This window comes from Barbatula barbatula (assembly GCF_947034865.1).
Source record: "Barbatula barbatula genome assembly, chromosome: 22".
Classification (NCBI taxonomy): Eukaryota; Metazoa; Chordata; class Actinopteri; order Cypriniformes; family Nemacheilidae; genus Barbatula; species Barbatula barbatula.
Window position 1 is genome coordinate 12913929 of NC_136785.1, and position 14775 is coordinate 12928703.

Here is a 14775-nt window from a genome sequence, read left to right on the forward strand (position 1 = left end):
CACTGCTGTCTAAAACAGCAACTGTTTTGAAGGGGTCATATGGCGTGAATACGTCTTTTTCTGTGTCTTTGGTGTGTTGTAAGTTGCCCATGCATGTATAAGACATGTAAAATTGCAAACATTTAATTATCGGAACAAAAGAGGCATCCTATCCTAAAGCGAAAGCTCACAAAGACCTGCCTGAAATGCCTCGTGTAACTCCACCCCCAAAAATCTACGTCAGTTCGTGGTATGATTTGACTAAGACCGCCCAAATGTAAACGCAAGTAAGGTGGGCGTACCTGTCTGTACAATGGCTTTGGAACCTGAATATGTTCCGAATATGATAAGAGGCGTCACATTTCCGTCACACGCTTGCAGTATTCGACCAATCACCACGCACTGGTTAACTGGCCAATCAAAGCACACTTATGAGCTTTGTTAAAAATCTGCACATTTCAGAGAGTCGGGGCAAGGAGGAGATAGAAACATGCACGGTATGTGGAAAATACAGTGTTTTTGAACCCTAAAACGCTTATACACATTCATTTTAACCGTGTCGTTATGACCCCTTTAACCTTTTAGGCCTTGTGAGAGCCGCATCCATAAAAAGCATAAAATAGAGAAAAAACGTATGGGGGGGGGCGATTGTGGGTTTGATTCGGAAACACACTGATACAGTCCTGATGAAACATGTAGCTTGAATGCACTTGATAAAAGCATCGGACGAGTGGAAGTCAGGGTCTACAATGCCGACAATTGCATGCGGATGTCAAAGCTGCGATCGTACGTTTGTCGAGTCATGTGACAAGTTTGTGACTTAAGCTTTCCTAACGCCGCCCTTGATCATTTTGCATATGGCTTAAGACGGATGAATAAGGGAGAGACGTCCCAGTCTCATCGTAGAGCTTTTTACTGGTGGTGGGTTATAATCTCAGGAATCACAGAAATGAGGCTGTGTTGCATTCCGCTTTGATGAAGTGCTTTCCACCAGAGCTGCTGGAGTACGAGCCGGTCCAATCTTATGTAGCAGCAGGGAATTAGAAGCCACAGATTGTGTCACAGGCCACTTCACTGTGACTTGGCCATGAGTAATTGACACTTCAGAAGACCCAGTACACTAAAGCAGCGTTTTGAATACTAATGAAAACGAACCTGCTGGTGTTCGTATTTCTTTTAAACCCATTCGCTTTAACTGCCGTGTATTAAAAACGTGTGATGGTTTTGAAAATTGGCAACTAAAAATAAGATGCACGCTACAAGGCACCATTACTGCAATTGAAAGCATTGAGATACGATCTTGATAGAAATGAATTGTTTTCAAGAAATGAAGACTTGTAACGTTCCTCCTAAAGTCCAAGCAAGCACAAAAAACTGATTTCACACCCATCGAGTTTTCTTCACTTCTCCTAAAAAAAAGTCTCCATTTGATTGCTTAAGTGGATTAAAGAGGCTCGCCGGATTGAAGTGAATTAAACAGATCATTAGATTGATCGCACCGTTTGACGCCGTTCCACTCCGAAAACAGTACAAAACTCTCAGCCACCTGCCTGTTGTATCTGGGCGGTCTCCAAGCAACCACATGTCTGTCGCTCGCCTTCTAAGCATCTAAGCGCGATTTAGTTTGCGCAGTAGCTTGTGTCCTGTTATTTGGCAGTGCTTGCTTGTGTCAGACATTCTTGTAGAGCCTGCACCCTGCAGATAAGCACCGGGACGTGGATGACTTCACAGCCCACAGAAACAAGCGAGCGGCTCAGTGGCCTGGTTCATCCGGCTGCTCAGACAAACATATTCAAAGTGGCTTCAATTAGGAACTAAACTAAGGTGGTCTGCCGACAAGCTTGTGCCCTCAGATATAGCCTACATGTACATATAAAATACAACTGGAAAGCTTTATTTCGTTTGTCAGCTCTCACAGAGTATTAAATAGACGTTCTGATTGGTTAAAATAATTGGTTTTAATAATTAATTGTGTTCATTTAAAGTAGACCAGAACGTAGTAATGACTCATCAATGGAACGTCATGGGAAATCAGTGGTTATTTTTTTGCAGGAACGTCCTGCTATGCTTTTATTCTCATGTGACATGGATAAAGATGATCACAGCTCATCTTAATGTAACTATAAAATCAATCAGATCCATTTTACAAAAAGCTCTAAAGTCTACGTGTAGTGAAATTTTCCATATACTTTGTTAATACATTAAGAAGAAAAACCCTGAAAACTCAAGTCCCCATTACAGTTTAAGTAGGGATCTCAACAATATCACACACTGAGTCCTAGTTCGTAATCAGAAGTCAATATTATGTTTTTATTTCTCCTAATGGCTGGAATACACATTCAACTGGCTGGAATGTTCAGATTTAAAAACTAGACATACACTTGCAGACTTTTTGAATGTTACAGATAGAAACCCACTAACTGATCACCTCTGCAGACTGGCACAGACTTTCTGTAAGAAGTCCAGACAAAAAAAGATCTGGGTAAAAGTCGTGTAGTGTATTTAAGCCTAAAGCAACTATGGGACGCTTAAGACTTTGTTGATACCTAAATCTTTGCAATAATATTGTGCTCTGGGACCTAGGCTGCACAGACTATTCAATAATGTTAACAAAGAGCCAAAAAATAGCAATAAATCACACATTCAGGTTTGGATTGAATATTATTATTTAAAGTCCCTACATTACTTCCTTCGTTTAATATTTGATCTCACTGTGGTGAGGAAGGCGAGAGGAGAGAGGGTGGCGTGAGTGATAGTTGGAATCAGCTGTGCGCACACCGGTCCTGCATATCTCACGGAGGAACTCGGGAGCTTAAGAGGACGAGCGGCAGGACTGTTGATGAGAGAGGACCGGACCCGGACATTTGTTATGTTTGTATTTATGTTCTTGTGGACGGCAGTCTACCTTGAGGTGGCTCCCGGCATTTTACTTCCATGTTATTGTTTGTTTATTTTCATTAAAGATTGTTTTACGTTCGTCGGTTCCCGCCTCCTCATCACACTCACATTAAAGGTCTTTTCTTTAAATGCAAACTGAATTACATTCAGATGTATGTTCAACCGTTTTAATACGTCTCATCTAAGTGGTTATTTTGTTTTCTCTTGCGGTGATAGTTCACCTTTCTAATTTGAAAAATGTTGTTGACCGAACAGCGATGGCAGCCCTTCACTTGGTTTCGTGTCCATACAATAGAAGTCAATGGGTGCCATCGTTTGAAGTTCTTTGGCATTATCAACACCTTTCTGTAGTGTCTTCAGTAGTCATGGACTCAAGCAGAACACGCTTCTCCTGAGGTCTTCTTTATTTTCCTCTCCTCCATCACTCTTTCAAAAGTAGGCCAAAACCCAGTGCCCCACCAGGGCAAGTGTGAGGAAAACTCCAAACACTGTACTGTATCGTCCGTGGCTCCACATGGATCAACCAGAATGTTTTGATCTTTATATTAATCTTGTTTTGGCAATGCGCTTCCCCTACTGACTTTTCTTTGAAGAAATACTCGTGTGCTTGTATGTTCAAAGAGAAGAAAGAGTTAGCAGGTCCCTCAGATTGTGTTTTATGAAATTGGTCCTTTGAAGATACCGTGGGGAAAGTGATCAGGGGAATATACTGTTGAGCTTAAACCTGGGGTATTCTTTAACTTGTTCCTATAGTACTGTTATGTATCATATGTGGTTGCTCATTCTAGCCTATCAGATTACACCTTGTGTGTGATGTATTATTGTGAAACAATAACAACCAATAAAAGCGTGTTAGACATATTTTTTATAAAATAGCTTCATGTGTATGGTAATCATAGATGGCTTTTACACCATCATGCCGAATCGTTCTCGTTGCTTAATCGTTGATAATGGTATCATTTTCCACTGCAGGGCTGATAACGAATTTTTTTAGAATGTAAACACAAACGCGTCACGCGCTGCCTTGGTAACACAAGAGACTGAGATACGACGCCTCCGCGCATTCATTAGCACGATGCTGTAACCGTTTCAGACTGTGCTTAGAAGGATTCGGCGCGATGGTGGAAAAGCGCTCATAAATGACTAGAAACTCACACAAGGACACTAACGTGTTTATCAATTCTGGATTAAACGACCAACAATATGTTCGCACTCATTTGTTGAAAGCTACGTTTTTTTTCGTCCCCATCGGGATTAATGAACACATTCCATGTGCTATAATTAATACAGATTACTCAAAAGGGATAAAGCAAGTTCTTAGGCGTGTGGAAAGGGCTGTGGGAAAGACTGTAATTAAAGCGCTAAAGAAAGCTCACTGAACAGACTTGAAAATTTCACAATTAACCGACTGAAACATTTCGTGACCCAGCGCAGGTCTGCTACTTTGTTTGTGAAAATGCTAAAAAAATTAAAGTAACAGTAATGCACTTACAAAGGAGCCGCTATTTTGATAAATCGCATTTTCTCGTGCTCTGTAATCTGGATTATAGAGGTAAAACTATTGCGTAAACGTGTACACTACCGTTCCAACGTTCGGGATCACTTGACTGAGAATGTATTTCTTATCTCAAAAAACATTTCATCTTAAAGTATTTGTTTATACAGCTGCAGGGAAAATGAAGAGCCCCGTTCAAAATGATTCCGAGTTTTTTTTATTGACTATTTATAGGTATGTGTTTAGGTATGATTGTCATTTTGTTTCATTCATTGAACTACTGAATTTCAAAAAATACATTGTTTCTATTTGTATTTATTTGCAGGAAATGACAACTTGAGAAACAAGTCAAAATAACAGAAAAGATGCTCAGTATTTTTTCACACCTACTGCAAAGAAAACAAGTTCATATTCCCTTTCAAGCAATTAAGCAACAGTAATGTTAAATTAGGACAGTAAATATATTTGTAAATGTAAATGGAATATTTTGGAAAAGTTCAAAAATGATTTTGTATTTGAAAACCTGGACTTTTATCACAGCTTCCATGTGTCTTGTCGTGCTGTCGTGTCTTACACTTGACTGGAATGGCCACAGTACATCTAGAATAGGTCTCTTCATTTTTCTCTGCGGCTGTAGGTTATTTGCCCAGTTGCATACAGATACTGTTCACTGGGGCAGGACAGGATTGGCTCCCTGCGAGCAAGTTAAGATCAGAACCGGGAGGAAAATCCTCTTCAGAACAAATACAATTACAACATAACGCATGAACTGTGAACTGAGGTACGGATGAAAGCGAGTACTCTTTACATTAACGTCGACAGGAAACCCGTTCACACCTGGATAACTCACTGCTGAACTCTGTAAGAAGAGTATGTAGTCCATATTGGACACCCGTGGAGAGCTGCTAAAGCTCAGGAACAGCAGGATCTGCTCCTGCATACTAGGTGTGCAATGACATTATTTTCAACTTCACAATTACACTTTTGCTCACACAGTTTTGCAGATGTGCGCTTTTCAGATATGTGAAAAAGCAGTGCATTTAAATCTTGTCATTAAGCTGAGAGCTGTCATGGTCTTGCTGGCAGTTCAGGTCTTATTAAAACTCTTTGCATGGTGCCACACAGTTGGATCGACAGTTTGCAATCTGTAACTTAATTCCGGATATCAGGACTGAATCCCGGCAATTGTGTTGACGTTCTAACTTTCTGACTGTCCCACATGGGCTCTTGGACTTATTTACAACTACAATTTATTCTCATTGTCAAAATAGTTCATACAGTTGTTGTCCGAAGTAGCAATTTCAGCTGTGGTTCACAGAATTAAGGCATGTAGATGTTTAGATGAAGGATTGCACAGGAAAAAAGATTATGAAATTTCAATGAATTTGTGCTTAAAAAAGCCAAAGAACTCTGCCAAGGGGGTAAGAAAAATAAGATTGAATTTAGTGAATAAGAAAAAGGTGAACCTTAATTCAAGAATATTTTGCTTACCAAATTACCAGATTGTTTTGGTTTGTTTTCAGCACAAATTCACTGAAATGTAATCATTTTTTTCTAAAAACAAGACTTATTTCCTCAGGTCAATTAGCTCATGAAGAAAATGCATCTTGATTCAAGAATTTTAGCCATTTGTACTGGAAAACAAGACAAACATACTAAGTATGTACAGTGTGCTGTGTGAAAGCTTTATCATTCATGTTTTATCGTCATCCGTGATTTTATTTAACAGTAATATGTTCCAGGATAAACATTTGTCAATACTGTGAACAGAGCAACGATGAAACCGTGTACAGATACTTTACATGGTCACCCTGAAGTCTTGTTGACAACATCTTGGTGATATGTGAACATAATGTCATCTGCAGCATTGTTTCACACATCTTTTGTTTCCATTTGCATTTCAATCTGTGAGGCTGTTGATTTAACTATGGTGTTTACGGCACCCCGTTTTGTTTAGTCCATTTGTTATGTTCTTTCTCTGTATTTTTTAATATCATCAGTTTGCATTTTTATCAGTGGCTATAAAGAAACACAGCATCTGTTGCAATCCATCGAGTGCCATTTCTTAAAAATGTTGGGTTGGGGGACGATATCCCATGACATTCATTTATCTGACCAAAGCTACAGTTTTAGGCCATTTCATACAGTCTTATGAATGAAAGCTTTAACCAAATGACTTCATAATTGGGTTCTTTTATGGAAGCATCTGTGCTTGTCTGATCACATTGGGAAGATTACTGTCATATCTCGTATATGTAAGTATATGTCATATGTATACATGTAGAGGACATCAGTCTTGTAGACACAACATAAGATTATAGAAAAAATAGAAACACTTTTTTAATATCTGGAATAACTCCCAACCTTTTACGACCATGCTCATAGCTCCCTGTAGTATTTTCTGGCATAAAGCAAGCAGCATTATTTTTTGTGCTACACATGACACAAACAAAACATATGTAATCTGTGCATTTGTAGGACACTTGCTGGGAAAGAAGAAAAACATCCATTAAGAACCAGACATGAAGCTTCATCGCCATTGGGGTCCTGCAGTTGTTTATGTGCTATTTTAATGTGCATGCCCTTACAGCCTGTTTGTTAAAAGACGGAAAAAACATGCTGTCTTCATCAGACAAATTAAGAATTTATACGATCACTGTACGCATAATAAGACAAATCATTAAAAAAAATCTAGTCTGCCTATTTGTATGCCTTCTGATGTCGACGTCACCTGATGTCAACTTTCACTTTGTTCATCGCTTCCCACGAGGTACTGGCGATAGACGGCGCCCGCAGAATTTTAATACGAAAGCAACTATAGATAGAAGTCTGAAGCTTACTAAATAAATGATGTACAGCGACACACATGAGCAGCATACACATTTTATTGCAGCAAACTCAAAATGGAAACTGGCATTCGTTATTCAGCCTAAAATATTTTCCCTGTCATTTTCTTGTCGTCGCAGCAAAAGTGTACTAAAGACTAGAAGACATTTGTAATGAATGTTTTTATCTGACTTGTTTTCTGCCTTCGTTTTGAGAGCGTCTTGACATTTCTGATTGACTGGGCAACATAGATTTCTGTTTGATGCTTCGCAAGTATCTTTCCAGCAAATTGAACCTTTTGGAGCGTGACAAAAACCTCATAGCACTCAGTTGGTAATGCAGAAAATAAAACCACCAAATGGCACATCCTGTAATTGTTTGCTGTCACGTACTCTGTTACAAGCTACAGACTTTTCTCGGTGATTAATGCGACGCTCAAAATGTTTATACAGATTGGGTTTGATCTCATGCAGAATTTAGCGTCAAGCCTCTATTTTTATTCACGACTTAAGCAGCCAATCTGAAATGAAATGACTTGAAAATGAATTGCAAACTTTAGCGGATAAGATTGCGTTTGATGTCCCGTGGAGAACCTGTGGAGAATTGTGATGCCGCTGTCATAAGGTAGATCTCAAATCATGAGCGATACTCAAGCCTGTAGAAGATAGTGTGTTTTTTAGCAAAGGTTTACTGAGGACAGTGTCCCTTGTTCCATGATGGCAATATGGTCTGAGAGATAACTCTTGGAGAAAGCTTGTTTTATCCCTCCAGCGACAGCTGTGAAAACCCAATCATTGGAGTTTGAACTTTTGAAGGAGCCTTAAGGATCCCGCACCAGCCAGGCTCCTTCTCTCTTTAAAGTGCAATGAATTATTGAAGTGTACAACAGAGAAGAAAAAAAACCTCGCCCAATCAAGAACAGCCAAACTGGAATATCTGTTAAGTACAAGAACTGAGCAAAAGTATTTTCCCGCTCTTGAGTCAATTGGCGAGATTGGTCAAGAAATTCACACACCACCGCAGGCTTTCTCGCTGAGAGGGCATTAGTTTAGATGAGTGGGGAAACTTGGGGGGGTGAAGTGAAGTTTTAAAAGGCCTGTCAGAGAATCTTGACTCAATCTGTCTCTTTCCTACAGGAGTACACGATTGATGTGTTCTTCCGCCAGAGCTGGAGGGACGAGAGGCTGAAGTTCGATGGGCCTATGCAGGTCCTTCCACTTAACAACCTTCTCGCCAGTAAGATTTGGACTCCGGACACATTCTTCCACAATGGGAAGAAGTCAGTTGCCCACAATATGACCACACCCAATAAACTTCTGCGACTGGTGGACAATGGAACGCTTCTCTACACAATGAGGTACGGCCTGCTCAGACCAACTAAATTCTTAATAGTCAAGAGTTTGAATGGATGTTGAAATTGAAAATAATTGGTGATTTCAAATTGGCAAACGTTCTTTACGTACTATAACTGGAGTGATCCAGTTCTTTCGTGTTGTTAAGTGTCACTTGTGTCCAATGTGGATAAGGTGGTTCATGTAATGACATTGAAAGTCATGGAATTGTAACTATTATTTGTTGAAGTCATAGAATATCAGGGAGTTTTTCTGTCACTTTAAATATTAGTTTCCATTTATCAAAGCTATACTATCTTTACTGTATTTTTATTGTGGGTTTTTGTACACATTTTTGCGTTTTGTTATGTTTTTCTTCAGCGCCATTTTATTCCCTTCCCACTTGTCACCTGGTAATCACTTACTGTAAGTCAAATGCAGTTACCTGTAGCTCATAACTAAGGCAAAAGGGCAGGAAAATGTACATTTCAAGAGCTTTGGTTAAATTACAATCAATCCAAACACTGGGTTTCATTCATTATAGAAAATTCAGCTTTTTAAATAGTGAAAGTCAGGGAATTTGTATAAAGTTGTATATAAAGTTATAATGTTTTCATTACTTTTAAGAAACTAACTGATGAAGAAAAAAGTATATTGAGCATTTAAGAATCTAAATAAACATTTAAATCATTTAACAAATAATTATTTATATGTAACGAAATAATAATAATTAAATAATAATGTTTAGACTGCTAAGTACGTTGTTTTATATAATATTTTTTAGGGTTCCTCGATAAATGATTCAAATCAGAATTATCACGTCTTGCATATAGTTGACTGATAGTCGAATCGCACGCTCGTGTGTGTTTGTGTGTGCACGTGTGCGTTCATGTAGGGACGACAGCACATGGTTAATAACAAGGGTACAGCGCTAAGTGCAGCGCAACATTAATGCACCAAAACACAATAAAACATTAATTTACAGAATTTGTTTATAGTAGAATATACTTTTATAATAAAAATTTACAAATAAATGTGTTTAGACAAAATGTCTAAAATGCAGGGGAACATTCAAAACACAAGTTACAAATAGTAAAATGAACGGACATTTTCCAAAAACACCACTTTACAATGCTGTGCCACTTACTAGACCAGATCGGGAATACAGCACGTTCATTACCAATGAACTACCAATAAAGTTACTTTATTTACCGCATGTAAAGGAGGAATGCAATAAAGCATCTTACCATTTAAACAGTCAAGTCCCTTTCAGCTTTTTCCCTGCACACTCTTTCTCCATCCTGCTGTTACGCACGCTTGCTTTCAGTGCAGAGAATGACAAGTTCCGACAGTCTGCACCGTCTGCAGTGATTTTGGTTATATTGCTTTATTATATATTTTTTCACATGCAGAGCAAAGTTCAATGTAAGTCACAAACCATGTGCATTAACAGACAAATTTATATGCCCAAATATTCAATAAGTGAAACATTACTGGAAATGGTGTACACATGCAATTGCATCTGCGGGTGCGCAGAAGACGAGGAGAGATACGATCCTGCGCTGGGTCATAGCCAGACCTCGCGCTCATATGAGCTAAAAATGTCCCATTTCTTGACATCATAAATAATATTTTTGGCAGTGCAGTGCGTGCTACACCACCGCCCATATAACCAAAATTACATGATCACCATTGCATAACACCCTTGAGAAGTCTTTGACTATTCAGGGTCACCCCTAATTATTTTTATAGTTTACTTTCATCCAATACTTTTGGGGTCATTCCAAATTCGGGTGGACAGGCGATTGTCAGTCTGCTCAAAATCCCGCCCCACTTCTTCAGAAAAGCTGGCAAAGGTACATGAAGTCATAAAGTAGTGTCTTCTTATCGACGGAGGTTAAGTAGGACTCAGGGGTGGCGGGGAGCTTGCCTACCCTAAACAACCCAAGTGCTTGATGAATGATTTGAGGAATTGAATTGTGACTGGCTTGCCCAGGAGCTGTCCAGAGCAATGTGTCCAACTGCCAGAGAGAAAATAGACAATTCCACCAGCCATTTTGACTTAGCACCTGGCTGCCAGTGCATAGCCGCCGTGAAAGATTGGTCCTCTATATCACTACCCAGGTAGGATTTATATCTCCAAAACTTTAACCTCATCCTGAATGTTATAAATGGCCATCACACTACAGGAAGATGGTACTATATCATCATATTACTGCTAATTTATCAGACTGCCATAACCTTGAGGTTTCCCATAACCTAAAAAGAAAATGCTTTCTCTCTCGAATGTATGAGGAATGGTGATTTTAGAATTGCTGTTTAAATGATCGTGAGAAGCCGCTATGTGCTTGAAAACCTTCACAGATCAATGCTAAATATGTATCTAACGCATAAGGAACTCAAAGCAACTGGTCAAAGTAGGAAAGTCAATGCTGACTCGGCTCTGTTCAGAGTTTAAAAGTAACGTGCTGATGCATTAAACTGATTTTCACATATTAACTACATACTGTATATAACTTTGCAGGATTCATTCTTTTGCACTAAAGGGACAGACTTTGTCAGCCAGTGAGACTATGAAATTAGCATTGAAACCGTCACATTTTGTATTCAAGACATCGGGTCAAAAACGTTTCCACTATTTTTTTTTTCACTCATGTAAGGTGTCAAACCTCCGTGAAAACTAATTGAATCGCTTATTCACCCCATCTCTCATCTGTCGTGGTCATTCGAGCCTTAATCAGAACTGCAAATTCAAGTAAAGCATAAAAAATTCAGAGTCGCGCATTTCCACAGGGATGGTGCTGATAATGAAGGTGACATGGAATAGACCCTCTCTGGTGGCATTTTCGGGCACACTGGATATTTTACAGGAAGGGCGATGCTGATCCGTTCTCTTGCAGGCCGGGTCTCTTATGGATTCATTTAATATGGCTTCAGCACTCCCCGGGCTAAGAATAACATTTGAATTTGGATGCTTTAATGAAGGCTTGTCGCTCTCATTGTGTTCGCCCGTGGGGATAGCGTGTTGCAGGGAAGTTGTTAGCTAGTGCTCCCAGGGACGAGAAAGTTGATGTTTCAGGACGATAATGGCCAAGGACATAATTGCGTTGTATAAGTGTGGGGTTTATTTGCCAATGTTTCCTGCACTGTATCTGAATTTAACAGGCTTATTCACAAATAAGACCTTAAAGTATCGGGTGCCTCCAGGCAATGGGGCCGTAATTGGCTCCGACTATCTTTCGCTAATGAACATGGCATGCAAAAACCCAATCTTTTGGTTGTCACCAAATTCATTTGTTCTCCTCTCAGGAAATCAAGAAGTTATTGTGATTTGCCTAGGCCCGTATGGCCTCACACGCCTAATGTAATCACAAGAACGAGGTTTCCCACTGTAACACCACGCTGTGACAAGAAACTTAGCGCCTTTGCCGTCCGTTAAGTACGTTTTGTCACAATATCTCAATGGATTGCTCGCATGCTACCATTATGGAAAACAGAAGCTCTCCTCCAAAGATTTTAAAAGAATGCAATGTCTAATTTTGTTCTGGTTAGCACATCGTAAAGGCTCATTTGTGTCTTTCGTGCTGAGTTATGAGAAAGCTAAATAATTAATGACCACTTCCTTCACGACGACGAGTCTGTTTCAGGCTATGTGCCAGCCTAGCTGATGTCTTCCAGAGTGAAGTCAGTGCCAACACCTTTTTTAACAGTCTACAATGTATTTTCATGCATTAAAGAAGAGTTGGTCCAGGGTCAGGCGGTAGAGAATGTGACTAATACCAATGTCTGCTGCTCGGAAAATCTCAGTGGCGGAGATTCAGAGTCAGGGAGATTTGCTGGGGAGGTTACAATGTGTGTTTTGTCTGAAAAACAAAGTCCTCGCTTTTATTCACCACTAAAAATGGACGGGTTGAAAAGGTCCATGCAATCTAAAAGACAACAGTGTAATCGTCATGTATCCTGATCATTTTACAGCGAATAAACGAGTGTCTGGAGAAGTGCTAACACAACAGCTTTTGTAAATGAAGTTGACGTACAGTAGGACTGCCTTGGCTGTTATAATAATCTGTTATGATGTACTGGGTCAAGGGTAAAGCTGAATAAATGTTGACGTATGAAACATTTGATGTTAATCTGTATTCAGATGAGTTGACACTCATCCGTGTGCCTGTTTACTCCCTGTGCTGATACAACCCAATTATTACAATAATCTGATTAATATAGTTTCTAAAGGGCAAATATTATGTGTTATGGTGATAGTCCTGCTTTTAAAGGGACAGTTCACCCAAAAATGAAAATTCTGTCATGAATTACTCTCTCTCTAGTTGTTCCAAATCTGTACACATTTCTTTTGGTTGGTTTAACACAAAGAAAGATATTTGGGCAAATGTTTGTAACCAAACCAGTTCTTGGACCCCATAGGAAAAAATACAATGGTAGTCAAAAGTGCCCCAGAACTGTTTGCTGTCCTACATTCTTCAAAATATCTTCTTTTGTGTTCAACAGAACAAAAACATATACAACATGGTAGCCAATGGGGTCCAAGAAATGTTTGGTTATTAGCATTCTTCCAAATATCTTTCTCGTACTCCTCAGAACAAAGACATTTATACAGATTTGTAACTCAAATGATGACAGAATTTTTATTTTTGGATGAACTATCCCTTCAAGTACAAGCCAAAAATAAATGAGACTTTTAATGGAAACAGGATATTTCTTGCTCCACATTTCTCATCAGGGTTGGGGTTGGTTTCACAATTACCTGATCCGACTGACAAATGCACTGCAGCATGTTTGTCATGTGAAGAGGTGATCCAGTTGTAATTGAGGTGATTTATCTAAAGCTACACTGCCTAAAACATCTGTCCTGGAGTCAAAGACAAGCTAGAAAACAGTTATGTAAAACAAAATTGTGATGGGTTTTGGCACAACAAAGCTCTGTTTGCATTTTAAATGTACTTTGAAGAATGTAAAATATCTCCTAATGGGCAAACTGTGCGCTAACATACTGTGCAGCAGTGCTTTAAGCAAGCCGAGTTTGAGTCTTGGTAGATAGACTATATATATATATATATATATATATATATATATATACAATATAAATGAAGAGTTTGGTTCCAAAGTGAAGTTTTAAAACTCCATTTTTAAAAGCATCTTTTATATTGAGCATTCCAATTAATGTCAATCAAACTGCAGTTGGTTTGTTTTGAGACATAATAACAAAAAATACAGTAAGCTTAGACAATGAAACAGTATAAAGCATGTTAACATAATAAAATTTAAAATAGAATTTTGGAACCAAACTTAATTTATATATACTGTATATATATATATATATATATATATATATATATATATATATATATATTTGTGTGCGATTACATGCGGAATAAATACAGTACTGCATTGCACAACTGAAAAACAACCTCTCGCTATAAAGCATTGCTACAACACTTTTTCTTTCGCCTTTGGAAGGCACACATCGGTGCTGTGACCGTTCCAGTGTCCTGGAGGGATAATGGAATGTTGTGTGTCTCTTTGCTTTAATGTTAGAAACACTGAACACCAGCGGTGCTCTTTAATCTTTGAATTCCATAAATGAGTTGTTAATTGAAACATGGGGGTTTTGCATCTGTTTTGGCCCACAGCCTTCTGTTTCAGTGATCCTAAACTACTGTGGTGCATGGATGGACCGGAATGGATTTGAATTGTTAAATTCAATCTCAAATACCTTTCCTTCCACCCTTGTGGCCTTGAATCAGTTGAAATCGCTTTGACATCACAACCTGGTGCTGTTCTGAAATGTCTGTGTTCTTCATTTTTGTGGCATTTTATTTGAAATTCTCCCTGAGATCCATTTGTATGTGCGGCTTTCATAAACAGTCTGGGGTGCATTTCCCGAACAACGACATGACTCGCTGGTTAACCACCATAATATGATGCATCGTTGGGGAAATTACGATGTAGTTACGACTGTTTCCTGAAACCGTAGTAACCGTAGCAGTCTATGTTTAGATCAAATGATTATCAAATTCTTGCTGTAAATAACACACATTACATTTAAGGACGACTTTTGTTATTCAATTTTTTTATCTGTTGATTTATTTCACGATATATTATTCATTTATAAGTTTCCACATAGGTCATCACGCCAAGGGATTCCCTAGGGTCATAGAGCACGAATGTGCATGCGCACTTTTCAAACAACAGCGCTTTTATTTTCTTGACAAACTAAAAGATGTCAAA

The 14775-nt window shown here is 38.8% G+C and overlaps 1 protein-coding gene across 1 annotated transcript in view; it reads left to right on the forward strand.

Annotated features, from left to right (window-relative positions):
* The window catches only part of gabra3 (gamma-aminobutyric acid type A receptor subunit alpha3), a gene marked incomplete at both ends in the record, with an annotated part of 104824 nt that overhangs the window by 28277 nt on the left and 61772 nt on the right, over positions 1-14775 (forward strand). The window contains one exon of the mRNA XM_079487484.1: positions 8335-8555. Within this exon, the coding sequence (XP_079343610.1) occupies positions 8335-8555 (221 nt within the window). The remainder of the gene's footprint in view (positions 1-8334; positions 8556-14775) is intronic.